The sequence below is a fragment of the Siniperca chuatsi genome, linkage group LG9, assembly GCF_020085105.1.
Source record: "Siniperca chuatsi isolate FFG_IHB_CAS linkage group LG9, ASM2008510v1, whole genome shotgun sequence".
NCBI classification, from domain to species: Eukaryota; Metazoa; Chordata; class Actinopteri; order Centrarchiformes; family Sinipercidae; genus Siniperca; species Siniperca chuatsi.
Window position 1 is genome coordinate 25,024,080 of NC_058050.1, and position 15,619 is coordinate 25,039,698.

At 40.4% G+C, this 15,619-nt stretch overlaps 1 protein-coding gene across 6 annotated transcripts in view; it reads left to right on the top strand.

Annotated features, from left to right (window-relative positions):
* oxr1a (oxidation resistance 1a) overlaps window positions 1–15,619 on the top strand; it is a 161,749-nt gene that overhangs the window by 36,093 nt on the left and 110,037 nt on the right. For 5 of the 6 annotated variants that reach the window (XM_044207160.1, XM_044207165.1, XM_044207167.1 and 2 more), the window contains exon 1: window positions 9,447–9,487. The exons of the other annotated variant lie outside the window; for it this stretch is intronic. In XM_044207160.1, coding sequence (XP_044063095.1) covers window positions 9,462–9,487 — 26 coding nt within the window. In that variant the 5' untranslated portion in view covers window positions 9,447–9,461. Of the gene's footprint in view, window positions 1–9,446; window positions 9,488–15,619 lie in introns of those variants that run through there. 6 annotated transcript variants of the gene reach the window in all.

Here is a 15,619-nt window from a genome sequence, read left to right on the forward strand (position 1 = left end):
TTTACTTTAAAGTAGAGTTGATATATTATGTAACAGCTGTAAACGACCTTGACAGTTGTCCTCAGAGTGATGCCATCCAGATGACACTGAGCCCTGCTTGTGCTTTTGGCGCTCAGTGACGTGATGTAAAAATAAGTCAAAATAGAAAGAGAAGCTGTTAGCAAAATACGAAGTCCAGTATTTTTTTTTTCTAGAAGACAAATCAGAAAGTCAGAATTCATTACAATCAGAGGTGTAGTGTTGTACAGAGTATCCGTTTCTAAAAGCATGATGTCAACAATTAATACTTTATGCTGCTCCCAGCATGATGCAGCTGCAGCCAGCCCATCCAGAGGTCGTCTTGTGTTGCCATATGGCTGTATGGAAGGTGACATGTGACAACTGCAGGCACAGCTGGCCCTGCCTGATGTGACAGGAGGAAATAATTTGCTTTAGAGAACCCGCCTGTGAGGAAGAGCACTTATTTATAGCCAGTAAACTCTCTCCGCACCTCCTCCTTCCACTTGATGTGTTACCACGGTGCTTACCTGGCCTGATCTGGAGTTGGTTTGGATGTGGATTTGTGGTCAAAGGCTAACTGAGATTTAACAAAACTTGGAGGAAGTGATGCAAAAAACTGCTGTGTTTTGAAAATGATGCCTAATTGCAGGAAAAGGAAGTGGGGGTGTCAGTTACTGCTCAAAACAAGGTGACATACTGTATTTGTTTCTGATTAGCTCAGAGGGGAGTTCCCTTGTTAATGAGAGATAACACTTCTGCCTATCTAAACCTTTTTTTTTTTAAAGTGCATCACAGGGACAAAGCTCTGCTGGAGCAACGGTCTGAGCAAACGTTTTGCAACTGAGCTTCTGCAGCTTGTGCTGCATGATAGTAGTGCGCTCCTCGGCATTAGTCTCAGGGTCATCCTGAGTTCAGTGTCACACAGAGGTAATGGAAACACTCAAGACCCAACCAGTCATGACCCATACCTGTCAACATGTCGAAGATACTGTCAAAGCCGTGGGATTAGGCTTGCATCAGCTCTTTATCAAAGGATCGAGATAACATCAAAAGTTTTGCTGATGGGAAATTTAAATGCCATAGGAGTATATTCTCTAAAGTGGTGTTTTTAGGTTATAGAAGTAGACACTTGCATGGATTTGGCTTTTGAATTTCATTACTCACTGCTGAAAGTGTATTTTATTTATTTTTTTACATCTTGGCTGTATTATGCTTTTAGGTTAATTTCTAATCTCTTCTAACTACTTCTAATACTATTCTACTATCTTACGGAGGCTCTGGAATTTGTGGTTTTGTTTCTTTTAAGAAGTCTGATTTAGCCTTTACTGACAAATGAAATCATCATTTTATCAATTTTCATTTTTAAAATAAGACCGTATCATGCCCTATCATGTCAGATTTAGACATTTTTCCCCAGACGTTGATGCCACAAATAGCAACTAGTCTTGAAAATAAAGCCACTGATACCAGCTGTCAAACTGCTAGTATTTGGAAAACTTTCAAGTTTTTTGTAGCGGTTAGGTGGATAGGTAGGTAGGTATCATGGGTAGATGCAGATATGAGTATATGTAAATGGGTAGATAGGTATCATGAGTAGATAGGTAGATGGTATCATGGGTAGATAGTTACGGTCGACAGGTAAATGTGTATATAGGCAGAAGGTAGATTGATAAGAGCAGATAAAAAAACAAAACAAGCAAAGGCAGTGAGGTGTAAAAGTAAAACAAAAGAGACAGATCAGAAAGCATGAAAGGAAAGGGAGTCTTCTGTATAATTGCATTCAACATCTTTTCATTAGGAGGCAGCAGAATCCCAGGCTGTCTTCTCTGGGGTTGAGTCATGTTGGAAATTCATTCAGCAGGCCAGAGGTATCTCAGCATACTGTGCCTGCTTCCATTAAAAGTTGCAACAAAAGGGACACTCTTCATCCGGCCTTGTTATCCTCGACATGTTTGACATTTGAAACTAACATATAGTCCAATGTAGTCATCCCTGTTGCATAATATCCACTCCCAGGCTGAAAGCCCAAGGACACATGGCAACAATTATCATGAAAGGTCATTTAGTGTAGCAGAATATGGTGCATCCACTCCGTTGCATACATAATTAAGGAGCACAAGAGTATGTCTGATCGGCAACAGAGTCTTCGAGAAAATATATTCTACCCTTAAGCCTATTTTTGGAATTTTATTGAAATAAATGAAATTAGCTTCTGGTTAAGTGATAGAGGAGAGATCTGCTGCTGCTGTGCTCAGGGCAAATGTCTGTAGTGTTTATGTCAGAATCATCAGAATCAAATGGATGAAGGACGCAGTTGGAGTCATACCAGCAAACTGCCTCTCACAGTATGCGAGGCTTTTAGCCCTCAGTTTTTACCCCATGGTGTCCGTACTTATGCCATTGAACTCTGCCTGTAGTTCATGTTTGATGACTCATACTGAAGGAAAACATACATTTGACTGTTGAATAATCACATTCAGTGTAGTTGAATCCGTTCTTGTGTGGTAGAAGTTGATAACGATGTACTCGGTCTCTATAAAATCGTCTGTTTTCTGGAGCAACTTCTAAGAACAGAATCAATTAAATTATTCCTCAAAGAAATGGGAGAACTGAATGCTTTATCCAGTCTTTAAAGTCAATAGTCTGGTGAAATTGTATCAAGGCTCTGAAGCTTAGCAGGAAACATTGCAAATGCTAATTTAATGTGTGTGTGTCTCAAATTGATTAGTTATAAATTATTCAGTGATTTCTGCTGCTAATGAAGATTCATCTCTTGGTGTACCTGTGAGTAGTCACCCACAGAGGTGTGTGTGTGTGTGTGTGTGTGTGTGTGTGTACAGGAAGTGTGTGAACAGAGGGAAATCAACTCTGCTCTGAGGTGGGAGTGAGAGGGAATCCAGGCACAATGTATGTGTGTAAGAGAGAATTGAGCGTAAATGCACACAAAAACAGGTTTTACTCCGTAAATGAGGAAAACGATCTCAGACGAGAAGATGAGCTTCCTCACCCCCCTGAGATCTTGAGGTCTGTGTGCTATCGGCTGTCAAAACAATTCAATTTTTCCCCGGTTAGCCCAGGGACACATGCAGTATTGTCTCCTTTGTGTGCTCTATATGATGTACAGACCTGCGTTGTCACTGAGCATCTTCATTCCAAGCTGTCAAACAGCTCCAGCACATTGAAACTTTGCATCACTTGTGTGTGTGTGTGTGTGTGTGTCTTTCTCTCTTTTATGACTCTTGGTTGAAAGGTGCCATCTCTCATGAGTGTGTTCGGATGACTGCATCCTCTGCCACACTGCTCACATGTAGGAACCGGTTAAGGATGCAAGTAGTTCGATTTTTACAGTGTCACAACACAAAATGACCACGGTATGTTCATCTGGAACTACATATCACATTCACCCCATTCACACACTGATGGCAGAACTGCGCATCAAAGTAACTAATCATTCACACATCAGGAGCAATTTGGGCAACTTCGACATGTAGGCTGGGGGAAGCTGACCTTCCGAATGGTGGACGACCCGCTCTACCACTAAGCCACAGTCGCCCCCTAGAGGTTTGGAAAAGGGTTAAAGGGGTAGATCTCATGCCAAAAACAAGCAGTAGTGTGACAATCCTAGCATTTTTCCTGGCAAAATATATTGACTGCATGTTACTTTTTGGATACTAAAATAAGAACCTTACTTGTCTTGGAGATGAGACTGTATTTTAGGGCTGCCGTAAGCTGCGACACATGTGTTAATGTTGTTGCACTTCCTTTGGTCACCAATAGAGCCAGCAAGAAGAGGATCAACAGTTTACTTGTGAATGTTGACTTTTTGCCTGTTGTTGCTTACATAACACAGTTGTTTTTGTACTTGTATGCTGTAAAGTATTAACCTGGTTTACCATCATGATGTAAGCCCTTTCTAAATATAAATCTGACAGGATTAATGTCTGGTAATGAATTTTGATGCAGCATAAAACTATTTATGTAATGCTCCCCCCCCCAGCCCACCTCTTCTCCTCTGACTAAAAGCACACTCTCCTCTGCTTCCTTGTCACAGGCTTTACTCAATACATCACAGAGAGACAGACAGAGATGGAGATAAAGCTCTTTGCATTCCTATTGGCCAACAGAGGATGTGTTTTAGTGTTTACAATGTTCTCTTAGAGCAAATGTTGCCCATGTTATTGTTTTAATCTGATCACTAAAAAGACTAAAACAATAATACAAACCTCAGATTTAACAAGGTATTACTAATACCAATACACATAATTCACAAGGGGAGTGCTGTTAAAGTTAAATCAATAGAAAAAAAATGGGAAACCATAAAATCAAAACATAAATATAACAATAAAATCAAGAAGGTCTAGCTGCTCCCAATAGAAAGGAGAAATCTATCATTGTTACGGCACATTGGACAAGACTGCTTTTCTTCTTCCAGGGTGACATCTAGTACTGTTTAGTTTCAACACAGGGCGGTTGTTACAGTCTCCTGAGAATTTGAGAATTGCTAGCTTTGAGATTTTGTTAGGCAAAGTGCACTGTTAACTCAACTGTAAGTATCTTTTGTAAATCTTATAAAACTAATTCTCACAATAGTATATAACACCTAAGCACCTCCATGTGCCCAAGTCAAAACTTCTAGTGTGCATCAAAGCTTCAAACTGCTCTTTGGTGTCCAGATGCTGTGCTGTGTGCTGATTAAGTATATCAACCATTATATCCATTATTATATATAACAGGACATATGGTTTCTCTTTCACAACTATACAGCACTGTGTGACAAGATCCTGTCTGTTAAATGAGGCACAGAGAGTCTAAAGAACAAGCATAGGACAACACAGCCAACTGTTCCTCTGAGGGCAAAATGACTGCATCACTCTTTGATTGTTTATAATGTAGAGTGAGCGCGATGGCATGAGATATAGTTTGAGTGTTTTTGAGTGAGTTTAAATCTATACCTTTGTGCACATGGGAAGTCAGAAGGGAGCCTTTGGTATCTATCCCTCAGTCCACACAGAAAACAGGGTGCAGAACTGCTGTTTTTGTTTTTGTCGTCCACCATTGACCAATTACAAACTGTTTCATCATACTTAGACTCAGGCAAACTAATACTTGGCAAAAGTAAATGCTTTTCATTGTTTCATAGCAGTGCATTTGTTCAAATATCTGTTTTTTTTTTCTCTCCTAGAGTCCTGAGCTTCTTCTTTACAACTCACTCCACTACTGTAAGTTATTTACATCCAGGCGGGCAGATCAGTATTCTGCAGCGCTTGTCTGTCAGGAAGGCGTTACAGTGCTCAGCCATTTTTCACCCTCTGCTCAGAAGCATCATTATCCATTGCCCAACTAAAATCGGGCCAGAATACAGATGGGGCCAGGCGGAGTTTCATTACCCAAAATATTTCAGTGTGAGAGTGGTGTTTCTCAGGAAGATGGAGACCTGAGATTGTCCCAACCTCTTCATTCTGCTCTCTGCAGCTCTCTGGCAGGGTTTTATAGTGACAGAGAGCCTTGTGGTTTAGTCAGCCATAAAAACTGCTGAGCCCAGACTACTGACGGCCACTTTAAAGACAGAAGTGGTGGTTTGTAAGGAAGTATGCTTTTACCATCCGTACTTAACTTCATTGACTGACTTTAAATGACTAGTGTTTGCTCGCTACAGTATGAAAAGTGTTACTGATTTATAATGTTACTACAGTAAGCATGTGAGCACCAATGAATTCAGATTTGAATAATATGTAATCATATAAAAGTGAGTTTTTCTTGACCAGTTCAGAAAGAAAAGCATTGTTATGCTGATCTAAATTCACGAATAGCTTTAAGCAGCAAGGTTGAAGCAATATCTGAGACCAGATACCCACTCTTCACATATTAAGTTTTTCTTCAGGCTTTACATGATCTTTTACCTTTAAAGCGAGACTACGTAACGTTTGCTATCAGCAGCCACTGTTGCCACAAATGACAATTACAGCATAATGCTAAAATGTGGTGTAAAGAGTCATCAAGTCAGTCAACTGTCTCAGTAATGTCAGTTATCCAGCGATCTAAGTTAGCTAACATTAGCTAACACTAGCCACCATAAGCTACTGGTCATACCAGACTAAATAAGGCTGTAGCCCCAAAAGCCCTATACCCCAGGGTACTGACATGAGCCAGCTTATGAATTCAGCTTTTTATTTGTAAGAGGAAGATTATTATTTTTCTTTTAAAAGTTACATAGTCTCACTTTAAAGAAATAGTTGACATTTTGTGAAATATTCTTGTTCCCTCCCTCCGAACAAACATAGTTGACTAAAACCCCTCTCATGTCTATACTGAAGCCAGCCAGCAGCCGGTTAGCTTGGCTTTAAGACTGAAAACAAGGGAAAACAGCTAGCCTGGCTGTGCCAAAAGATAAAAAAATCCGCCTACCAGCACCTCTAAAGCTCAGCGTCTCCACTAGCAACCTCATAGTGACGACATAACTTCAGAAAGTCACTGCGTCCAGCCAAGAAATCGTCCGACACATAAAGCCATTTTTCATTTTCACACTTTGGTTTTTGTACGAACTAAAGAAAAGAGATATAACTTGTACTTAGCATTAGAGGTACTGGTAGGCAGATTGTTTTTTACCTTTGGACAAAGCCAGGCTAGCTGTTTCCAGCACTTTGTGCTAAGCTAACTGTCGCCTGGCTCCATCTTAATATTTAACAGACAGATATGAGAATGGTATCGATCTTCTCATCTAACTCTTGGCAAGAGAGCAAATAAGTGTTTTTCTCAAAATGTCAAGCTATTTTTTCTTTGGACATATACTGTAGGCTCAGCAGCTTGGCAGTAAATCATATTTTGCAGTTGTGCAGGTGGCAAATATTGGCTACAGGTCTATGAGATTAGAATGACATAGAGACACGATGCTTAATTTGCTAAATGTGAAAGATATCAGTCCATTTATGATTCACTGTGTGAGTCCTCAGCCAGCAACACTCTGTCTCTTGCCAGAGGTGCTATTGAGTTTCCATGACAATGATAGATGGATGTGGAGCTAACGGAAATGTTAACTCTGCAGCTTTTATTGCTGCTGTTTCAGGACAGAACACTGCTTGGACATTTTGTGACCCGTGTGTTGAATCCTTCTTTTTCAAAAGCTTTGGGGTTTGAATCCCTGCAAAAGAACATGTTACATGTCTCTCTGCAGTTATAATGTAATAGGGCAGCACTCTCAAGGCCAGCCTCCATTCTGCACCCATAGTTATAAATACTGTCACAATAGGAGCACTGATCTAGGATCACCGGTCAGGTCACATTAATATGATTTGTCTTTCTACAGATAGAGCTGGAATTCTTCAACTTTAATATTTTACTGTATTTCATAGTGCAACAATAAGCTTCAGTTGCTACAGTAAAACCTCAAAACCAAATCTAGGGAGTGTTAAAGTAGTTTTTTTTTTATTGAATGTAGTCAATGATTTTTTTTTATACACAATATTTCCTCTACGATGCAATGGCTTACCAATTTTACCTTTTTTAAATTTAGATGAGTTTTAGATCTTAAGAAAAAAGAGAAAAAAAGGGAGAGTAGGTAGAAAAGATCTGTATTATTTTTTTCCCAGATGTTGAGCATCTCCTTGCAATTCTACATACTGCATATAGTGTTAGTGTTTGTCCAGTGTAGTGACCTGCTATATCTGTTTAATTTACAAAAAACTTCTTCAAACAAGTTAGTTTCTATTAAAAACTAGTTTGTAAACTCTTATTGTTTCAAATGTAAGAAAATATGATTTTAGGACTCAATTTTAATTTTAGAAATAACTTGAGAGTAAAAAAAGCCAATGCTTTGAGAATATTTCAAACTGTTTCTAACGCTATGCTTGTAAGAGATCAGAGTGAACATTTTCCGTCTGAGATCCAAAGTCGATAAATATTTGTCATCTCCTTAAAAAAAATGTGTTTCCTCCTTATAAGACGTGTGAATTATATTTTATATGATACTTATTGGTATCAATAAGTATTATTAGTGAAATATACATTTTGAAGACAAATCCTGCTTCTGTTTAAAGCACTGTACTGTATCTGCTGTATGTACTGTAATTATCTGTACAGTGAAGTAAGGCTACATATTTGAGGATAGGGGGCAGTAGAAGTATGGCTGCTAAACCAGTGTCCCCAGCATGATAACTGTATGAGCAATACTACTGGGATTTGAATAGAATGCCGACTATTCCAGCCTCGGATGTGGAATTGTGGGTAAAGCGGAGGAGAAAGAAAACATAGATTTGGGTCATCTCTGGCCTGGAGGAGGGGAGCTGTCACCCAGGAACAGGGCTGTTAGTTGGCTGCATATATCTAGGAGGCAGCATGCATGCCACCATCAGGCGTCCACAATACTGGGGAGATTACTGTGTGCATCGCCTCCAGCCCTTCTCCCCTTACTTTTTGTATTTTATTTGCAGCACACAGATGCATTTAAAGCTGTGTTGCTATTTAGAATGCTGTCTGTGATATGTACATTTCTGTCTTTGCACTTTTACCATTTTTACCAAATTAGCATCTATTTTCTGCCTCTGTTACTAATGCTTGAATGGGATATGTAACGCTACACTCATGACGCCTCCTGGTAATACGCCCCCGTTGCTGTTTGATACACAGGACTTTTATTTTAGAGGGTCACAACCTCGCTAAATTAAATGAGTTGTCAAGGCCTCTCTCATCGCCATATCGCAGATGGAATCCAGACACTTTTAGTTTTTACTGATTACGTCTTTGCTGAGTTGCCATCACAATAAATAGGGTGCTAATGCATTGAAGGGACACACACACACACACACACACACACACGTTGAAGGCCTGCAATCTCGTGCCCAGTCAGAGCAAACAAGAGCAGAGACAGTGACTCATCACCAGATGGCTGAGTGTGGCACATCTCCACCACCAGGAGCCCTTATGCTTTTACCACCTGGAACAGACCCAAGTGACACGGCCTTGGAGCCCAGCCACCCGGGACACACAGCGAGGACCAGGCAAAACATGGCACATAACACACCCGCATCCCAAACAAGCCTGGATCTTTTTCCTCTTCGTTCCTTTGCTACTTCTGCATTACCAGCCTGCTGTGTCTGTCTTGCTAGCTTTGACAGCTTCTCCATCCTTTTCCTCTCCGTCCTGTCCATCTCAATCTTTTCCTCTGTCATCCCATCTACTGTACCTCCCCACGCACACACACTTCCTCCTCCTCCTCCCACCCCTCGGGACTTTGCTCAGGCATCAGTAACTGGCTGAAATCGGCTTGGCCAGCTCAAGCCTCCCTCTCCTCCCCCTCCTCCTCGTTCCGTCTTTGCGTCCCTGCTTGTCTGGGTTATATTGGGTAAATAAATTAGCACAGTGCCCCACTCTCCTAATGAGGACAAGGTCACATGACAGGCCTTTGCCTATTCTTAAGTTAAGCAGTTTGAGAGATCGATTCCATTATCTCCTCTGCAAAAGAGTCAATGGAACCCGTTCTGAAACCTGCTGGGTATGTACAAACTCTTTTCTCCCTTTTACCCAAAAGCAATTTCTTTTCCTATCTAAAATATAGCTTTATTTTAAACTGAGGTTTGTTTTGAAGGAAGAGAAGGCATAATGAGAGAAAGCTACGAGCATAATCACTAATTTTGCTGTGCAAATGAAGACCACTATTGAAGGGAAATAATGGAAAGGCCTATTTGTTGTATTGGTGCTCTTTAGCAAGTAAATCAAAGGAGAACTAATAGCAAGGCCTTTTCTCATAAGAGCTTCTCCCAAAGCTCAAGCTTTGAACAGTTTAATAGCAGATTCCTTAAGTGTTATGGTGAATACTTGGTTTTCCAAGAATTTTCTGTCTTCATGCAAGGCTCAAAACCTTTCTGATAGCGGTTTGGGAACCGCTTTCAATCGATTCTGTGAGGGGATTGGGAAAAAAGGGTTTTATTTCTAAATGAATAGATATAGTCGACAACACTGGCATTTCCTCCCAGGAGAGCAGAATGGAGAGATTTGAAAGGCTTAGTGGGATTGTGCAGGAAACAGTTGGTTTGTCAGAGATGGGTTTGAAGGCATTCATCAAGGAACAGGTAATTTTCAGCAGTGGTCTTAATAGGCCACTTGAAAATACCCTTCTAATTTTTGACACCAGATGGTACAGTCATCATTAGGCTGCAATGACAAGCCTTCTGAAGTGGAGCGAGCTGTGCGTCACTTTACACACCAGCTTTTCACAGACGCATCACCCATTTGTCATCTCTCTGCTATTGTATGATCACACAAAATCAGGACCGTCTGGCTGAATCTGAATGAAGCTTCAGTGCGGCCTCACCAGCAACCGAGAGCAGTAATGGACATATTGGAATAAAGATCTTTTTAAGACCATTATAGAATTTAGAAACAGACAATTGTTTGAGAAGCATTATTTTACCTTGCTTTATACCAGCAGCTGTCATGTCTCGTCATGAACGTAATCAGAAAGAAAGTATCTGATCCAACAACCAGAAGAAAACTGAGTAAGGAGTGAATTCACTGCATTTGAAAGCGTGTGCATGTCTGTTGTATTGAGTACCAGGTTTCATCATAATAGAGCTCAGAAAGGTTAACCACAAGAAAGGGAATATATTCCCCTAAAAAAACAAGGTATATTATCGTGGCTACATGATTAAAAACAAGCCCCATGTGAATCAACTGCACACCTGTCTCCCACAAGGTCAAACCCTTGGAGTGGTCAGAAAGGCTTTCTTTTTGAAAATAAGTCGAATTTATAGCAAAATGGAAAATGTGTGTGAACCTTAGAAAATAATTACAAATTTTAGTGTAGTGTAGTTATTGGAAAACATTATTTTTGGTGCTCTGCAACATTAGGGATGCATCAGTGCTTAAAGCCTCAGTATGCTTCAAACAAAGTGCAAGTTTGGAGCGTCTAACAGCGTATGAAACACTCTGCAGAATCGAGGGTTGGGGCTGCATCCGATAATTTTAGTAACTTTCCGAATCCCACCCACCTCACGTAGCGATTGACGAGGTGTGCAAAGGTGTGAAGGTACAGTAAGGGAGCGTTAGAACGACAAGCACTCGTGTAATTTCTCACACAACTACTTTCATCACTTTTCTTGTATACGAGTTTAAGGGGCTGCCCCTTTAACATCAATGATTTGTCGAAACTCATTGGACTCACGGAGTCATTGGACCTCCTTTTTTGACTGCATCATTGTACACAGGATAACAGCATGGCAAGCTGTAAACTTTTACAAACGGAGTCTTGTCTATACAGAAGGGTGATAGAAACAGAGGACAGTGCGACCCAGAGCGGCGCAGCTCATTTTTGTTCATTGTTTCGAAGCTCTCAGCTCTGGTACTGAACATTGGCAAAGTCGGCTAAACTACTTTTGAACCAGACGCTGGTACAACCTCCTCTATTGCCGTGTAGTGTGATCAGCACTTTGGCTGACCGCGCTGTCAGCAGAGCCACTCGGTGTTGGCTTTTATAACTGAACTATGACCAAGACGCACGCTTTTTATTTCTCTGTGTGGAAATCTGTTCACAGATGATGAAGAAAAGATAAAGATAAATTATTCTTTTGATAAAAACTGTTTTTATTTCTCTAGAAGTGTTTTAACTGTTTGTTAAAAAGGCATTCATTCTTTTAGAAATGGATTCATCTATTTAAGTGAATCAAATTCAAGTTTTGTAACCTATAGCCTTGATGTCCTGGCATGTGGACTTTGTGCCCTCAAAAAAATTTCCCCGCTGCACACCAATTGTCTTTGCCCCTAAAATTATGAAATTCCAGACCTGCTCACAGGTCAACACTGGACTCCTGTAGGCTGTTTTCAGCGAGGGCAGGTACTCTGCAGGTGCGCTGGACTGTACTGTAACTGAGCAGAGGCCGAGAATAATATATTTCTTTTAATTGTAGGTATTGAGGAAAAAATATCAGTAATAATGTTTAGTATTTATAAAAACAAAAAAAATCTATATATAAGAAACTATACTGTAAATCCACACTTTACCCGGGGCGACGTGTCCATCTTCATTCGATCCTTATTATTGCCACCTTATTGGATCTGGGTCTTGATGTTTTGGTCGAGACCTGGTTCCCTGGTGGTGTGTTAAGTAGGTCTGTGTCCACACGTACACACAGATACCTCGGTTGACACAGACCTTGGCAGAGCAAGTGAAATGAGCACTCCAGGACATGTTTCTAATCTTCACCACTGTACCTTTAATCCACTTTGATCAGAAAAAAGTGGATTTGGCGTTTCAGTTTTGGCAGCAACCTGGTGGCCCAGATAGACTGCCCGATGGAAGGACAAGGAGAGGAAGAGGGAATATGAAATATGTATGTCTTGAACTGCTGTGATCTGCTAATGCTAATTAAAATTGCACTGTTTTTTGGCACTGTACTTGCTGCCTGTGCAATTATACTCTATATACTATACATATTTTCTAGTCAGATGGCCCCAGAGATGTGACACATTCCCATGGACGTGAAAACCACTTAAGATACATGTATGGCCACGGCTCATACATGTATCGGATTTAGTTAAGGTTGAGGATACATAGTGTACATGTACAGTAAGTTGTCAAATTAAATCTATGTCACATAAAAGGGAAAAACATCAGAATTCGGGACACTTTCCAACTGCAGGGTGAACATGTGGCATGTGAGAGGAATCTACAACCAGTCAACTTAGTGACAAGTAACACTCCTGTGGCTTAATAATATTCATCTGACGCTGGATGGCGATCACTTGGGCGTCCTTAATGCTGTATGTTATGTCAACGGCGGCATGTGTAAAGTCCACAGGGATCATAAATACTCAACGATGCCTGGGATTACCACAGTAAATCTGTTCCGATGAACGTGTCCTTTTAACGTGTGTCTGTGCAGAAACACACACACACACACACACACACACACACACACACACACTTGCAGAGCCAGCATTAGCTGTGAAGTTTCCACTCCTCACTTCTCGTCTCTCGACCATTTGACCAAACGGCACCATCTGTTCCCAATGAGGAAAGTAATTGATGAGAAAGGGGCTTAGCCTGAAAGGATTGGGGATACTGTTAGTATATTAGGGCACATGTATTTGAGCTCAGGGATATGTGCACAGTTGAGGGTTGGATTTATTGCATGTTTTATTGAACAGAAAGGGAGTTCAAAATGCTGAATTATGCAGCAACTGTGTTCTTCTGTATGTTGATTAATAAACATGAATTACTAAGAAGTCACACTTAGTGCTGTGTGTTGCTCTTAGATGTGTGTGTGTGTGTGTGTGTGTGTGTGTACGAGAGGGTCACACCTTGAAAGTCATGCATGTGGCAGCTGCATTGTTCTCCGTCGTTTGTGATTAACATTAAACCCTAGAGCAACAACATGCTGCGTGTGTGTAGTCAGCTCTTTAGACGTGTCTAAAGACATTAAACTCTGACAGATATCCAGCTGTTATGGTTATGTAAGCTTAAAAAGTAAAGTTGAAGCATTAAATGTTAAACTTTACTCATAAACGTCCTCCATGTTTGCAAGTGTGCCGCATGTATCGACGGTCGTGCTTTTTTTCCAACACTTTTTAAAGTTTAACCAAAATTAAATGACGTGTATTTTTTTCTGCTACAACATACACACCTGCGTTGTCAATACCGAAAAGGGAGATTTTAATCCTATTTGTTTGTTTTTGAGATCTTTTTATATGTTTTCATTCATTTTCACAGCACCGCCTGTCTGTGCATATACCGAGAATGCATTTGTTCCAATTTGTAGCCAATCAGATCATTTGATTTCTAACTAATTTGCATAAAGCAGTTGCAAAACTAGTCTGTCTGTTTAGATGACAAATGGTCCTTATTTTTCAGCATCACTGCTGACAAAACGCTGTTGTTCCTTAGCTTGTAAGCTACAGTTACCAGTACAGGTTTGTTTACATTGTTGCTGGGTGCGTGTGCTGGCACAGCTGTCAAAGTGTATGTTACACTGGCCCCGCCCACTCAGTGGCTTGGAGGCTAAAGGAGCATTTCTGATATTCCCCAAAATACTTTTATTCCCCTTCTTTTAGTAATAAAAAAATATGAACAGTTAATTTCAACAGATGATTTTTGACTGCAAAACGGGACTTTTTTTTTACTTCACTTGGCCAGTGCGATATATCAGCTGATATTAGGTTTTCATATATATATATATATATATATATATATATATATATATATATATATATATATATATATATATATATATATATATATATATATATAAATATAAAAATAAAAATTAGGCGCACATGTCCACTGATAAGTAGCAAGAAATTGCAGATATGTTTGAGATCAATATTAAATAATAAATAAATATTAAAATAATAATATAAATATAAAATAATTAAATATCAATATTGGTATCATCCTCAAAAATCCAGTATCAGTCAGCCTCTAGGTTTAAGTCTAATAATACATTCTTTAACTTAGTTGATCTATTTAGTCATGCTGGAGATGAATGCCTGTAGAAGTTCCAGGAATGGACTGGTATTGTTTTATAGTTTTAAATCCAACTTCATCTCATTATATCAGTCAATTTCTTCAGTCTTTCCTTTTTCAGAGTGTAGAGTAAGGAGAATTGTTGTTTCTCTTTCTAAATTTGTATTCTGGTCTTTCATCTTGCTGTAGTAGGAGCCTTTTTTATATGCAAAGCAAACAGTGGGAGCTTCCCAAAATGTTATCTACTACTGTAAACTAACACAGTACACAAGAGCATGAGATTTGTTTAGCCAGTTCTTTTAGATGGAGATTGGTGTTAGTGTACGTTCCCTGAGGGGCTTCACCATGGAGAGAGGTAAACAAAACACATGTGAATCACGGAGCGGACAAACTCATTAGCAACTTATCATTAAACAGGTTCACATCTGCTCTTCCATTTTTGGAGGGCACTGAATTAGAAGACAAGTATTTATGTCAGCAGCTATTAGGTCAAACACAAAGCGAGGCTGTGTCTGTCTGTTTCCATCTAGATCATGGCGCAGATATCAATGCAGCATCGTTCAGTGTGTTGGACAGCGACTCAGCGAGTGTGTGTGTGTGTGTGTGTGTGTTGTTTCTGAGGAGGTCTGTACTTGGGTGATGTGTGTGTTGAGGAGCAGAAGTCAGCACGCTTGTTTGTTTAGGAAGTTTGCAGGAGATTTGCACTGATGAATTAATGGTGGCAGAGCAGTGGTGCAGAAGATGCTCTGGGGGGGAGAGGGAGACAGCCAGAGAAAGCCAGAGAATGGAGAGGAGTTGCCGCTCCCTCCCGCCGTGCTCGACTCCCCGCATCTAAAAACCCAGCTGGGGCAGACTGGCGCTCGCTCGGCGGTGGTGGTGGCGTGGGGTTGGGAGGAAAGGAGGGGAGGGAGAGTCAACACGACAAGGACAAAGCAAAGACAGGCCACAGGCTTGCTGTGTTTTTTTTTTTTTGGGGAGAAAAAAAGCAGAAGATGTGCTGTGCTGTGGCTGCAGCCTTCCACATCAACACTGCTGCTGCAACCAGCAGCCATCAGCAGCGGCCAGTGAAGGAGAAAGACTAGCCTCACTGTTTTATTCATGGGGACTCAGAGTCATGCGTCACCGTGCCTTTTGACCACTTCTGCAGTGCAATAGGCTTTAAAACTG